This window comes from Engraulis encrasicolus, chromosome 18 (genome assembly GCF_034702125.1).
Source record: "Engraulis encrasicolus isolate BLACKSEA-1 chromosome 18, IST_EnEncr_1.0, whole genome shotgun sequence".
NCBI classification, from domain to species: Eukaryota; Metazoa; Chordata; class Actinopteri; order Clupeiformes; family Engraulidae; genus Engraulis; species Engraulis encrasicolus.
The window spans coordinates 18734000-18749220 of NC_085874.1; the positions used below are offsets into that span (position 1 = coordinate 18734000).

General features: G+C 44.7%; 1 protein-coding gene across 5 annotated transcripts in view; it reads left to right on the forward strand.

Annotated features, from left to right (window-relative positions):
- Positions 1–472: 472 nt before the first annotated feature.
- Positions 473–15221, forward strand: part of senp6a (SUMO specific peptidase 6a) — a 48961-nt gene continuing 34212 nt past the window's right edge. For 2 of the 5 annotated variants that reach the window (XM_063223193.1, XM_063223192.1), the window contains exons 1-7: positions 473–847; positions 4159–4252; positions 5417–5480; positions 6738–6853; positions 8600–8752; positions 10199–10219; positions 11614–11687. In XM_063223193.1, coding sequence (XP_063079263.1) covers positions 820–847; positions 4159–4252; positions 5417–5480; positions 6738–6853; positions 8600–8752; positions 10199–10219; positions 11614–11687 — 550 coding nt within the window. In that variant the 5' untranslated portion in view covers positions 473–819. The remainder of the gene's footprint in view (positions 848–4158; positions 4253–5416; positions 5481–6737; positions 6854–8599; positions 8753–10198; positions 10220–11613; positions 11688–15221) is intronic. The other 3 variants (XM_063223191.1, XM_063223194.1, XM_063223195.1) reach the window with 3 other exon arrangements.

Here is a 15221-nt window from a genome sequence, read left to right on the forward strand (position 1 = left end):
ATAAAAACCCAACAAACTTGACTAATGTTTCTGTGAAAATAGATTACGGCTTTTAAAGCTAGGTCAAAAATATTTTTCATTGCATGATAGCCTATCCCCCTGTAATGTCAACTAGGGCAAAAAATGATTTGGCGCCACCTACCATGCGAAATTTGCAGTAGCCGACTTTGAGTGCATATCAGGACCTTTTTTTGACAGTCGAGTTTTGTGAAGGTATGAGGTCATTTCAGTCCAGAAACAAACAAAAACGCAACAATGTAAACGTCGATCGTGTAGTTACTAAATGCCAAGTCCTTGAATGTGGGGTCGACAAAATTCACTCCAAGCAAGGCATGGTAATTTATTAATTTGCATGCATTCGATATGATACCATTACCGCCATTACCTTTTAACTAAAAGGGGCCATTAGGCCTACTTTAAATCAATATCCAAGAAAAAAAGCAACGCATTGTAGCGAAGTGACGTTACTGTTGTTAAATTGAGCACGTTGCTGTGTCAGACTCACTGGACATTACTGGATAGCAAAGTTACTTCACTCAGTTGGTGGCTAACGATAGCTAAAACTCATATAAAACAAATTGAATCTCGGCGTGTAATGTACATGAGTCGTGTACAACGCCGTATTTTTTAACGTCTGGAATCGTATACGGTAAATAACGAAACGCACGTATACACCAGAAAACATCTTCTCTTGACAGTGAAAAATACCTGGGTGCATTCTGGTGTACAACTAGCAGTAGGCGCCAAGTCTCACTCGGCAACGTAGCTTGAGAGAACTGAGGAGCACTCATCCTCCGTCGATGACAACATGGAGTAAACATGGCCCACAAGAGCATTTTTATTGAAGGTAAGCCTCCACGCCTTTCCTTTAAAACGACTAATGCCCTCTCCCATATCTTTCGCAGCATTTGATGGTGTTGTCTTTCATCTCAATTTGTTCCTTCGACGGCATTTGACGGCGAATGAGCACTCAGTAACGGTAATTATTTGTTTAGAGGTAATAGCTTGCCATGCTAGCTGGTTCAAAGCATTATGTGTAACACGACGGGTAGCCTGCTTGCCGTAAGCTCACGATTGATTGTTAGCGGGCAGCTAAAACAGTGTGCAGTTATTTCTAGACACTCGAATTTTACGTCAGGGAATGTTTCATATCGAAGCACACAGAATGTCATTTTATATGACATATCCATTAATTGCCGTTAACTATTAATGGAAATATGTATCGTGTTAAGGTGATGCAACGGATTTAGCCATCTGACTGATTGTTGAATTTGTCTCATATGAGCTAGCAGGCTAGTTAGCCAGCATACCTCCCTCTGTGAATCCAGTGGCTAGCACGAGAGGTGTCGGTGCAAGTTTGTTGGCTACGAAAATGCTAGCTAGCATAGACATTTTGTACAGCTAAGGTTGAGTTAGCTAACGTCAGCGATACTAGTAAGGTCCATCTCAGTTTAGCAGTGAACCATTTTCTTACATTTTCCTTTGGTTTGTGTAGCTCATAATTTGACATCAGACGTCAAATCAACACCGTGGTCATAATGCATAGATTGACTAGGGTTTCGACACAAGATAAAAGCGAATTTACAACCCTGATGCCTTGCCTGCGAATGTTGAACGGCTTCGGCCTGCTAATGTTAGATGTTTCAGCTGCTTGGCATTCAACAAAATGGCTATTGTTGTTGTAGAACATTGGGTAATTTCGCATAATCATTAGGAGTGATACACGAGACATGAACTGCCAAGATTGTGCTCTTTGATATTCAAATTGTATTACCGATGGTATGAACAAGTAAGCGATGAGCAAACTTCTCAATTCACACTTAAAGCTAGCTAAAGTAACCACTCCAAAAACAGGCCTTTCCGAATATGCACAAAAGAAATTAAGATAATATCCTGGAAGTCACACTATTTTATCACAGAAAGTGGAATACTATCAAATCTGTTCGTGCACGAACGTCATTCAAGGAAATCTGACAACCCTCCTGTCAAACATTGTATCTGATTAGAAACGTCAGCTAGACACAGAAGTTCACAAACTTATCAAGGAAAAAATTAAGTAACTGGAATGTGTTAAACGTACTGTGCCTTTTTGACCGCTCAACGCAGGTGGCACGTCGTTTTGCAAACCCCCACATTATTGTACTATAATGGTCTGTAACTTGCCATTGCTATTTTATTGCCAAAGATGGCATTCTTTTTCAATTATCTAGTAAACTCGTTGTATGAAAATGTGTTGAAGTATTAATCCACATTACACACACTTGAAGATGAGTCCCCTCAAAATGTATGTGAAACCTATTTCCACTGAAAGGAATGAGGTCGTATTCACCAAGCCAGTTGGGCCTGTCTCCCTGAAAATACTTTCAGATCAGTCAGCTCTAGATATGCAAGAAAGGTGACCCCTTTGGCTGGCCATCCAGATGGATCTATGCAGCTGTCAGACCCCTCACAGATCTGGGCACCCTGCACTGAAGACGGCGGCTGTGTACTTTAGGCTACAGCTCCACAGCAACAAGATTAGGCTAGTGGCAGTGGGAGAGAGATAACTAGCTGTGCCTCCCACCAGCTTGGACTGGTTTGGCCGTTTCGGCCTTAGCTCTGATGGTGTGTAGCCCCGGTGGAAACAAGGCCTCGAGTCACGACATCGAATTTAACACTGGCCCTCAGTGTGTGTGTGCAGAGCACCCTGCTAGCACTGTAGCACATGTCTCTTTGAGGTGCAAATACCTCATAGGCGTTTGTGATGGCACACACATCTACTGTTATACCTACACATCTCTAATGACATGGCAACCCTTTGACTCATATTCTATTTATATAGAATATATTGGAAGCACGACTCAAGGCAAAAGAATGCAGCATTCTTTACACCGGGAAGTAATAAATGTTATTATCAACTGTCATCAGCTATCAAAGTCGTGGAGAGGTTATTGTGACGGCAGGCCTTTGAAGAATGTAGACGAGTATGACGAAGATATGATGTTGTGTGCCTGTGTGAAAAGCCTATATGAAATCTTTGGGAGTAAAACCTTGAAAAAAAGCTAACTGCTTTTTACTCAGCCTTTCTGATTTCCTCTTTCAATGACCTCAATTTGCTTAAAGTACAGCCAAGAGCTCAGACAATGGTGACGTTAACACAGCTAATGGTAGCCACTGATGGTAATAAATACATCCATCCGCATTGTGATGTCGTGTAAGTGGGGTTATGCTCCAGCTCCTGCTGGATCCAGTCCATCGTTTCCTCCCTCGCTCGGAGGCGATGCATGCGAGTCGACTACACGAGGGTGTCTTCATGACGATCCAGGGGAGGGTGGGGGAGATGGCACGAGTAGGTGAGCGAAGCGACCCAGTGTGGCTTGCCCTGATTTTTTTTTCCCTTCGCCTTGCTGCTGCTGCTTCTTCTTCCGCTTGCATAATGAGGGAAAGAGCTACTATGCAAGTCACCTCACTGAAAGAAAGAAGGAAAAATCTCAAGCAGTGGACTCCTGTTCTCTCTAGTAGTCCATCCCCTTCGCCCCTTATCATACCGTACGTGTCAGTCCCCTGTTACAAAAAAAAAGGCTCTCATTTTAGTAATTACCAGATCAGGTGATTATTGAAATCGTCCCCTTCCCACTTAGGCTGTCTTAGATCATGGCACACCAGTTAGTCGCCCATTTCATCGCCGCTCCGGCCCGATGAAAAGAGCTCTTTCATAGGCCACAATGGACGCATTCTGGTGGCAAAAGCAGGTGGTTTCGTTGTGGCCCCCTTTGTGTCCGGTAGTCAATAGTGGCGTAGGCGACCGGCTCTTGGTGTGCCCGCTTATTCCATCTACGTTGCCGAGCGCAGAAATGCAACAGAATGACACAAAAGAATTGGACACCATGGAAACGGAACAGTGGTGGCACATGGGTGCCACAGTGGTGCCACGGCAGCACCCCAATGTAACCTTAACAGTGTAGCTGGCTAGTAGAGTGCGTCACAACTGTGCGTTTCGGGATGAGAAGTGCACTCACGCCAGGTGTCTCTACCCACACACTGTAACTGTTGCATTGTAATTGCGCTGGTTTGTGTGATTGATTCTTCTACCCTCAGCCCTGCTGGACTAATTGTGGTGTGATATGTGTGTGTGTGTGTTTTTTTTGTCTCCACTGCCTTCTGCCTACCCGTCTATAGCTCTAGATAGATCAGAGGCCAAGAGAGATGGAGGTTACAGACAGAGCTGGAGCTTCTCTCTCTCTGGCGACTGTGAGGAGCAGAGGAGGCACGAGTAAGCCCTTTCTCTCTTGTGTCATGCTATCGCTCTCTCCACTCAAGTCTGTCTGTCTTTCCTTCACTTTCTCCTCTCTTCTTCTCCTGTCTGACTCTCCTGGACCCCTGTCGTTCTCCTAGTCTCTCTCTCTCACTGTCCCTTCCTCTTTATTGTTTTCTTTTGCTCTTCTATCCCCTTTCTCTCTTTCTTTCTCTCTCTGTCTTTGTTTTCTGGTGTTCTTTCTGCATGGACTGTATGTTTTCTCATTCCCATCTCTGTCTTCCTCTTCCTCTCCAGCATCTAATTCTTCTCTGCACGTCTCTCTCCCCACTGTGCTCTCTTTTGTCTATTTCCGCCAGCTTTTTTGCTCTCTCTATCTTGCTTCCTGCCTGTTTTGTCTCCATCTCCCTCCTGTTTCTCTCCTCCTCTCCCCCCTCCCCCTCCTCCCTCTCCTGCTCTTCGCCTCTTTTCTTCTTCTGCCTCTCTGAAGCTCATCTCTTGCATTCTGAGCCCTCCTGCCTGCCTGCCCGCCGCACTGACACCTCATCTACCCACCACACCCCACACCCCTCCCCCCTCTCATCTCCCCGCTCGGATGCACGCTGATGGATCTCCGAGCCTCAATTGAAGCTGTCGCACCTGTGGTTTCTGATTTCAGCGAGCGCCCGTAGGCCTAATGGTCACGTTGCGTTCACTTCGCTGTCGTCGCATTGTGAACCGCCAAGGACCTGTTATTAAACCGAAAGAAGGAAAGGGGGAAAAAAACTACGGCACAATTGAGGACTAATTTTCTGATTCTTAGTAGTGTGAACGTTGCTGTAGTAGAATGGCCCAGCCATTTCAAAAGTGTTTTCTGCATCTGTTAATGGAATACATGTGTGCACTCTGTCATTATCAACAGCACCCTAGACACTCCCATCCTCCATTCTCCCATGGAAATTGACCAAGCTTAGCTCAGAGTTTTGCAGCCCTCCCTTTTTAGTAGGACTTAGAGTATGGCTCAAACATTTCTGCATTTCATTTTAAGCAATAGGTGGCTGGAGTATGTAGCTCTACATGTTTGATTAAAAAAAAAAAAAAAACTGCAGATAGTGTTTGTAATGATGGCATGTTTTTTCTCCCCTATTTGTCTTTATGTTTCTCACTTTACCTCTGTGTCATTCTCATGTGTCTGTTTCGCAGCTTTCCTATGAGCATGGATGAAGTAGTAGGAGGACCGCAGGAGCTCTCCCCCGAGGGGCTGAAGGTACCTCCCTTGTCCTTCTCTCTCTCTCTCTCTCTCTTCTCTGTCTGCTGTCCTCCCTCTTCCCGCTATGAAAGGGTCTATCATCTTTTTAATGGACGCCAGTCTTTGTCCTTTCTCTGCCCCCATCTCCACCACCACCACCACCACACTCACTCTACCCAGCCTTGCCCCTCTGGCTCTCTCATCTCTTTGGTGTGTTGGCTGCGTCTCCCCTTCTCTTCTCCCCCGCTGCTCCGTGCCCTCGCTTAGGATTGATGGCGGTGTTGTTTTCCAGCGGCACTGCTCGCCTCACTTCCTGTTTTGGTCTCTCGCTCTTTTTTTTTGCTTCTTAATTAGCCAGAGTCCTTTCACCTACCTACAGCTTTGAATACACACATACAAGTCTGGTATTTTATCCCCCCAGACAGCGATGGCACAGTTTGTGTTCGTTCCTCCCACATCATCTGCAAAAAAAAAAAAAAAACAGCCTCCCACCGACCCACTCACTCCTCGCATAGCTATCAACAAAACGCACCATATGAAGAAAAACAAAAAAAAACGAGCATTTCAGATTACTTGATGCCCTACGTGAAGTCTTCAGTCTCCAATGTTTCGTTTCTGATCTTCTTCTAAGCAGTATTTGAAATATTTTCTGTTAGAGGTGCACCGAAAATTCGGCTGCAGAAAATATTCAAAACAGAAAACGCAAAAAAAGACACTTCTCAAGACAGTTCTACTCTAACATTTGAAGACTTCAAATACACATTTATTTTCTTTCAAAAACATGTCTAAACATTTATTGTAAGCCGTAGCTTTAAGCAATATTTAAAAACAGTGAAAAACCTAACTTTTTTGATAACTTTTAACTGAATTGTAATATTCGGTTTCGGTTTCAATATTCGGCCAAGTGATTCATTATTATTCTGTTTCGTTTTCGGCCACAAATTTTCATTTCGGTGCACCTCTATTTTCTGTACAAGATTATGCATTATAACAACTGTGATTTTTTTTTTTTTTTTTCATTTCTGTGAGCAAGTGTGATTTTGAGTTCTGTTTTGCCGTTGCTCTTTAGCATTCTTGACCTTTTTAGCATGACTTTCACATCCAGAGGCTCTAAATTACAAACCTGTTCAGTCATGCTGAATGACTAGATACAGCATCAGGATTCCTCATGATATTTTGTCTGATCACTCTCTCTCTCTCTCTCTCTCTCTCTCTCTCTCTCTCTCTCTCTCTCTCTCTCTCTCTCTCTCCCCCTCCCTCCCTCCCTCCTGTCAGTCTCCCCCACTGAGGCATTACCCCTCCCTGGACCCCCAGAGGGTTTACGACAGGAGGCCAAACCACCCCAATCATTTTAGGACTTTAAACAAAATGGGAACCAATAGAATGCTCAGGTAAAACACATTGACACGAACACACAAACATACACAAGAACACACCCCACGCACAGAAGAAAGACACACTGTTCTATTCTTGCGGTTTCAAAATCGGTGTGGTTTTCTTTTGTGTTCTTCGCTCAGGGCGTACATTTTTTTTGTTTTGTTTCGTAGCAAAGGTCTGAGTTCTAAAAGGAAGCATTTACTTTACAAAGGCTCCTTTGTTCCGGTTGTTGTCTACCATATGACAAAGGATGGTGTTCCACAGCTGGGTTTTTGTAGGGCTAAAGGGAGAACAGAGTGATTGCGCCTCAGATGGAGGGCAGTCATTAAAATGATATAAAACCCTTACATGTAGCCCTATATTGCCTGTGTTTGTAGCACAGATTACCCTATGTATGTGTTGTGACCCCTGCTGCATGTTTTGTGGAATGATCGGGTGGCTATAACTTATGGTCTCTGCCTGTTGTCTACACAATAAGTCCACTTGTTTGTGTCCACGTATTGAGCCCACACATTTCAGTGGCGTCAATCCCATGAAGGAAAGTTAATGCCATGCCACAAATGTCATCAAATCAGCTCTGAACGAGCACCTCTGACAGGTGGATCACCCACCCGGAGCCATCTAATGGAAGATTCAGGCTTATCTCATTGACAGCTCTTTACCACTTTTTCTATGGCTCAGGGCTGCTCAGGGTGCTCATCTCCTGCTCTGTTAGTGCCAGGAAGTGGCTTCCACAGCATGGTATAGCCCATATTGTAGTGTAGCATAGTATAGTCTAAAATAGGTCTTTGGGGCGGGGATGGCTCAGGTGGTAGAGGAGCCCTTCGACAACCAGAAGGTTGCATGTTCGAGCCCCGCTCTGCTTGACCCATCGATATGTCGCTGAGCAAGATACTTAACCCCAAGTGGCTCTTGGTGGCAGGGTGGTGCCCTTGCATGTCAGCCACTGCCACCGGTGTGTGAATGTGAGTGTGAATAGGTAAGCTTAAATGTGAGGCATACAATGTAAAGCGCTTTGAGTGCTTGAAGGAGTGTAAAGGCGCTATATAAATGCAGTCCATTTACCATTTACTTCATAGATTTCCGTAATGTCAGCCAATGTTAATGAATTAACACAAATAAGATGATTGCTTGTGCAGATATTTGTTGTTAATTACCCAGAAATGTAGTTCGTTTCTCCTTTATTTTGTGTTGTTCTGTGGCTCTGTGGTAGTCTGTGGAAAGAAAGCCGCCTACAAGTCTACTTTTTAATTTGATTTCCAAACTGTGGTACACAAATTCACAAGTGTTTTACACAGTACTATATATTTACATGTTGGGTGTAGTATAGGAGGCTATGTTTTTGGTCGCATTGGTCTGTCTGTCTGTCTGTCTGTCTGTCTGTCTGTCTGTCTGTCTGTCTGTCTGTCTGTCTGTCTGTTTGTCAGCAGGATAACTTAAAAATCACGAACAGATTTTGCTGAAACATCGTGGAGTTGTTGGAAATGACCAAAGGAACAAGGATTGCTAGCCTACAAATCTATAGATGCCCCTAGTGACAATAAATTGAATTGTGGGACAGGGCGACTTTTGACAATCCAGTTGCACAAAAAGATGGCAGAAAGACTTAAAATAAAAATAGGGTGTAACATAGTCAAATGTTCCATCAAACAGCTTCCTTGGCGGAGGTGTGCACTCTCTCAGTGCATTTCTAGTTTAATTTATATGTTCATTTTTAACGCCGTGTTCTCCTCCGCTCTGTCATTTTTGTGTTCACATAGTGACAGTCCTCACCAGGTAGCAGCGTCGCAACAGATGCCCAACAGAACCAATTACTTCATCCTCAGCCCCTCGCCCTCGCAGGGTTTGGTCATGCAGGGGAGAACGTTCCAGCACGCGCATGGCCCCTCACCCTTACGGAAACCCGCCCAAAGGTATGTCCCTACTTCCCACACACGCATGCATGCATGCATGTATGTATGTTTGTTTGCATGTATGTATGTGCCCGTCATAGCCTGATGCCTTTATAGGATTGTGTGGGTAGGTTTTTGTTTGTTGTAGTTTAAAAAAAAAAAATTCACCTGTATTTTTCCAAGTATGTTCAGCCATTCACTCGACTTTTTCCCTGTATAGTGTGTTGTTTGTCCCCGGGCCCGCATATTGCACTATGTCAGGAATGTGCAAACATTTCTGTTTTCGGTTCAGTTATTCTGTTCAAGGAGACTGCATGATGTCACGTGTTTACGATGCACATAAATACCAATCGAAATTGAGCATTGGACTGCCCTTTGTCTCTGTAAATTCCACAAACTTAGCACTAGAAGAGTAGAAGATACAGTACTTCCTCATAGGATCTTGTTGGTGATTGGCCAGAGTATGAATTGTTATATTTAGGTTTAGTTTCACAGCCTGTGCCTGTAGCTTTTGTTTGAGGTTTACAGCTCCGGTGTTGTCTCATGAGACCGGGCTTTTTTTTTTTTTTCACAGTGCATTCAGGAAACCGGCAGCTAGTCGATCAAAGAGATGCCTGTGATTTGAGTCAGAAATGAATTGACACTGAAAAGCATGCAAGGCACCGCATTGTGATCCTATCCCTTCCAGAGCAGCTTTTTGTCACATGTGCAGATGGTTGTTGGTCTCTTTGTCACATGGTGCCAGAGCTGCAATGACCCCTCTCCCAGTCATTAAGTGCAGTTGTGGTGGTGTGTGCGTATTAATAACAGTGTGTTTCAGAGGAGCATAGCCACAACTTAGTTTGGCTACCACCGCCACCGTTACGTCTGTCAACTGGTCAGGGTGCAGTTTTAAATGAGAAGCACCGTAATAGCCTGTGTTGGATTATTACCTATGTCTGCCATGGAAACCCGCTGTGTGACTGCTTATTATTGTCCATGCTGGTTTTATATTGTTAAGTGGGTGATGCTGTCAAGTGCAGGACTTGCAGCACTTGCTCTGCCTCTGTGCTCGCTAGTTCTGTAGAAATAATTGGGTGTCTGTGGATCTCTTTTACAATGATTAATCCACTTGGTTTTGTGTTTGACATTTTAGTTGTTTCTATAATGAATGCAAGTGAATGATTTCTTATTTTTTCTTTCAAAAACATTGTAATGGACTTATTATGCAGTCTTGTTCCGCTATTGCTTGGTGACTTGCATCAGTAGCAAAACAAGATAAACTGTGAGATGGCACTGCCTTGTGCGAGACCCTCAGACAGAATTGAAACAAGTCCCTAGTACAGTAGGACTAGTATCTCTGCTGGGATTTCAACACTGTATTCTGATTTCAGTTTATTTATTTTTTTGCGGTGTCTCATCCTTTACATTGACATCTGTTTTCCTTTGTGTCCTTCCCCTTTTCCTTTTTGTTCCTCACTTGTAAAGCAATTTTGACTTGAAAGAAAGGTAAGACACCAGACAAGTGCTTCTACCAACCCCGCCACCCCACCTCCATAGACGCCTTGCTGTATACGCCTTGCTCAAGCGCAAGTGCACTAGTGGCTGAATGGGCTACACCTTGCATGAACTAATTAGTTGAGCTGCAGCTTAAACTCTCACCACCTTGTGCTTCCCCGCGTCTGGCTGAATGCAGCCTTTTCTTCCTGTTTCAGCCCTCTCCTCTCCTCTCGCATGAATTCTGCCTCCTGGCACTTCTACGCTCCCTCACTCTCTATGCTCTGATTACCAAAAACACTCAAGTCAACCAGGCCGTCAGGATGGCGTAATTGCAGAAGCTCTATAGCAGTGATGGGCAACCGTAGGCAGCTCATAACACACATTGTTCATCATCTTCTAGTTGATCTCCATGATTTTTAATGCAACAGATTTCCTCTTGTCACGTTAGAGCTTCTAAACCTCTAACTGAAGCTCATTGCTGCCTAGCGGAGAGAGCGCCTGCTGCTTCAGAGCTGCTTAATGTCGTTACAGGCTGTTCACTCTCCATGTTTTGATTGCAAAATGCATGAAGATAGACTTGCTGATTGTTGTGTGGTCACAGTAGCTTTGTGGCAGTGATTGGCAACCTGGACTTAGGAAGCAGGATGCTGATGACCCACATTTTCTTAGTCACTTGATGCTTTAGTAACAATCATCCGTATGCAGCCAGTAGCAAGACAAAGAAGGCAATTGATCTTTGGTCAGTCACCCCATAGCGTCAAAGCAGAATTATGCATCACTCCCAACTGCATAAAAATGGTTAGCTGATCACTGATCTACTCTCTGATGTAGTCATATGTCTTTAAGGGTGGCAGAGTGAATTTGGAGTTGCCTTCCTTGCTGTAAGCTGATGAACCTTTTGAAGGCCCAATTTCCTTCGGGAATCATTAAGAGCCTGTTCTCTATTACTCTAAATAATTTGGGAAACACTGTTTTAAGGTTGGAATAACTACGTACTAACTAGTTAATTACTGAACTCTATTCGGCAGAATAGCTGTAGTAGATGCCACCAGCTGAATTAATGCATTCATGTGGTGCTAATGTGAGCTAGGTTGAGCAGTAGCTTCTTACGAGTGGTTGCCCATTAATGTCCATAGTATGAATAGCAATACTCTTAAAAGGAAATGGATGCTGGAAGCATTTTTGATAATCTATTCCATTCTTTTACCATCCTTTGCTTTGAATTGCATTTCATTGCCTTCTGCTCTGTGCATTTAAATTCACTCTACTTCTCATGTGTTCGTGTTTCGTCGACTTATCTCCCTCGTTTTAAATGCACAGCATTTGATGGATTTTTTTCTTTTCTTTTCAGGCCTTGCTTTTTTTTGCGTCTGACATTTTGTACACCTTTCTTCTTTCCACAGAAATGACTTCAGCACTCAGTCGATCCAAAGAGTAGACATCGAGAGCATTACACTCACCTGCCCAGACACCTCAGGTAAGCAACTCGCCGCCCCCTCCCCCCTCCGCTGCTGCCCACCCCCCGCCATCACCTCCAGTGGTCTTTCTATTCTGACAGTTCCATTAGCCTCTCTCTTCTCTGCCGTACTCTTCCTCCACCCCTCCACCCCTCCACCTCTCTCCCTTTTATTTCTCTCGCCTGGCCATTTATTCGTCGCCTCTCTCTCCGTGTGAGTCCCTTTTCTCTGTCTCTCTTGCTCGCTCGCTCGCTCGCTCTCTTCGCCTGGGCTTCTGGAACACGGCGTTCAGGACCCCACCGGAGAGCTGTGCTCTCGTCTCTCGTCTCTCTCGCCGGGGGAGACGTCGCACGGCGAAGAGAAGAGAAATGAGAGAGGCGAGGGATGGAACAGAGTGTATTGTGCTGGCAGCGCTGCCGTGCTGTCAAAATTATGTGGCCTGTGTGCAAATGTGTGTGTGTGTGTGTGTGTGTGTGTGTGTGTTGGTCGGAAACTTGTGCATGTGTGCATCTACCAAAAAAAAAAAACTACAGTAAATTGAAACATGAGCCTGTGAATTGCATACAGTGTGTGCACGCACATGGGTGTGCAATGCATGGGTGAGTGCAAGCAGTCAACAGAGGTCACTGATGCCCATGGATGTATGCATGCATATGCAAAGAAAAAAAGAAGTTGACATTGTGTATGCTTTCGTGTGTGCATACAGGGATGTTTGCTAGTGCGCATCGCCCCAACGGGTGGTCTGGTTGTGCTTGAGCATGGGAGAGTCTGTGCCTGTGTGTATGTGTGTGTGTGTGTGAGAGAGAGGGAGAGGGTAGATGAGTGAGCGCGAGAGTGAGAGCACGGCTGCAGATTTGGGCTGAGCCCTGCGTCTGTGTGTGCCAGAGGGAGATTGCAGGCGGCTCGGATTAATCCTCCCCGCTCCTGAGAGAGCAAGGAGCAGCATGCAGGAGACAGAGAAAGGCGAGTGAGTGGGGGGAGGGAGGCAGAGACTGACACGCAGAGCCAGCCAGCGCAAGAGAGAGCGAACGAACGCACCAACGAGCTAGCGAGAGAAAGAGCCAGAGAGGAGCGGAGCGGAGAGCAGATGAGGGGAGGGGAGGGGAAAAAAAGGAGCAGAAAATGATGGAGAGAGATGCAAATAGAGAGCGATGGGGGAAGGAGGCGGTGTAGATGAACAGACAAAGAGAAGCAGAGAAGAAATGCAGAGATGTAAATGAGAAATACAGAGATGTAAATTGCGAAATGGAATTAGTCAATTATAACCAGAGTCCAAATAATTGGCTGAGGAAGTGGGAAAGAAGATGAACAAAAAGGTATCTACGCATATAAACGTATAGAAAGGCAGGACTATGACACATGCTCCGATGTAAATTCATCTGTAGAGTAGATAACTATGATTAGGAGCAGAGCAGAGGCATGAGGAATAGGGGGAAGATGACTGTTGTAATGACACGTGGATAGGCATGGAGAGACAAAGAGAAGAGAGAGGTCATGACAAAGAATACTGGATCACTGAGATGGAAATGCATAAGTGGAATTGGTCAATTTGCAAGAGGTGCAGGCTTGATGAACAACAGTGATTTTGCGCGAAATAACAAAAGATTACAGATTGAGAGAGGGTGGTTGAAGTGGTAAAAAAAAAAGTATATATGCACAGTGAAGAGAACAAGTATTAAAGGCACCATGATGTGAAGGGATAAAGAAGCATTGGTCAATTTAATTAGAATAAGTAGCAAAATGGACATATGCATTATTAGTGACTAAGAGGCAAAAGCAGGCAGATGATGATGAATAAAGGGAGATATGGAGGAGAGAGAAGAGGGAGAGAGAAACACAGAGGGAGAGGAGGAACAGGGGGAGATGAAAAGCAGAAGCAACCGGGGGGAGGGATGCAGAGAGAAAGGGAGGAGGGGAGGGGAGAGGAGGAGGAGGGAGCGAGCGAGCGGGCAACGGATGGCAGGCAGGCAGGCAGGCAGGCAGGCAGGCAGGCGCTCCCTCCTATGTCAGTGGCTGGCAGGGAGCTGCGCTGTTGTTCAGTCAGGCAAATTGTGACTGGAATACCCGGAATAATAATAACACACTGTGCCGGAAGGTGACCTTGGCGAGTCGGCCCCTTTCATGCCAGCTGCAGACGGGAGACGAGAGTGAGCTGGGGGCATCACAGGGGTTCTCATCCTCTCTCTCAGTAGTGTACTCTCTCCCGACCCAGACCTGCTCCAAGTTCTGGTTATGCTGAGGGAAAAAAAACCCAAACCTATCCACTTCCATTGTGATGCTGCGCACTATGCAGCAGTTATCATGTGCGTTACGAGCATGACAAGCTGGACCTCAGCGTATCAGTAGTGTGTTCTCTCTCTCTCTCTCTCTCTCTCTCTCCCTGACCCAGTCCAAGTTGTGGTTCTGCACAGAATGTCTGTTTGGATCACGGTGTTGTGCGCCGGATAATGATGTTATGATTATTACTTGCTGGACAGTGGTTCCAACGGTCACAGTCACTCTTCAGATGCATCGACATGCATTCAGACACATTAGAATGGAGTCCGATGGTTTAGTAAGCCAGCAGGCAATTATTAAAATTGTTCAACGAGACCAAATGCCTCCATTGATTCATGATAATGCTCAAAAACCAATAATATATTGTGGAGATGGCATGCAGGTGACAAGACCGTCACAACGGTGTGTGAGGATTTACCCCTCCTTCTTTCTGCTCTTTTGTGCTTACAAGCGCGAAAGCACGATGAAAAGCAGGCCCTCAATGTCCTGTTGTTGTGTCTGTTGTTGTGGTTATATCATCGCTGAACTCCTGACCCTTGTCCTGTGAAAGTGTTTTTAATGCCATAACTGATTTAGTCCAACTCCAAAGAAACAGGTGGAGGAGAGGTCAGTGGTGGATCACATTTGAAGGAATGAGCGAGAGGGAGAGGGGGGAAATGGACAAATTATGAAAGAAACAATGAGAAAATGAGAAAAAGTCAGTATGTTTGTGTGACTGGGTGTACTGCAATGTTTCGGGACCTCTGTGTCTTTGTGTGTGTGTTTTGACTTGTTTGAAATTTGCTTTGAAGTCTGAGGTTTTTGTGAAGTGCCCTTGCATTGAAACACATTTCAATCTGTTAACATAAAACATGGGGTTGTGCTTACATTAAACCAATACTCAATGTGTCATTAGCAATGTCGGTGAGCTAAGCACTTTGTAAGACAGAAATGACCGTGCAACCCCATTTTTTATGTTAAGTTAGTCAGCACACCAAACAATGCTTTGTTTCGTCTTTCATCATTACTTTTTAAAGGATTAGAAATATTTATTATTTTATTTAAAACATGACTTCATTTTTAGGTTCAATGTTCTAGTGCACGCCTTGATGGTAGAGACGGCACACAATGGTTTATGTTAAATCAAATCTTCATGGTGTTTCATTCATTACATCAGATATTTCTTTTAAATGAGCAAAATAAAATGTTAGAAATGACAAGAGTTTTGAATATTCAGTTAGACACATCTTGATGTTGGTGTCACTGATCAGGTACATGACCCCTGACCTTGTTGTTGT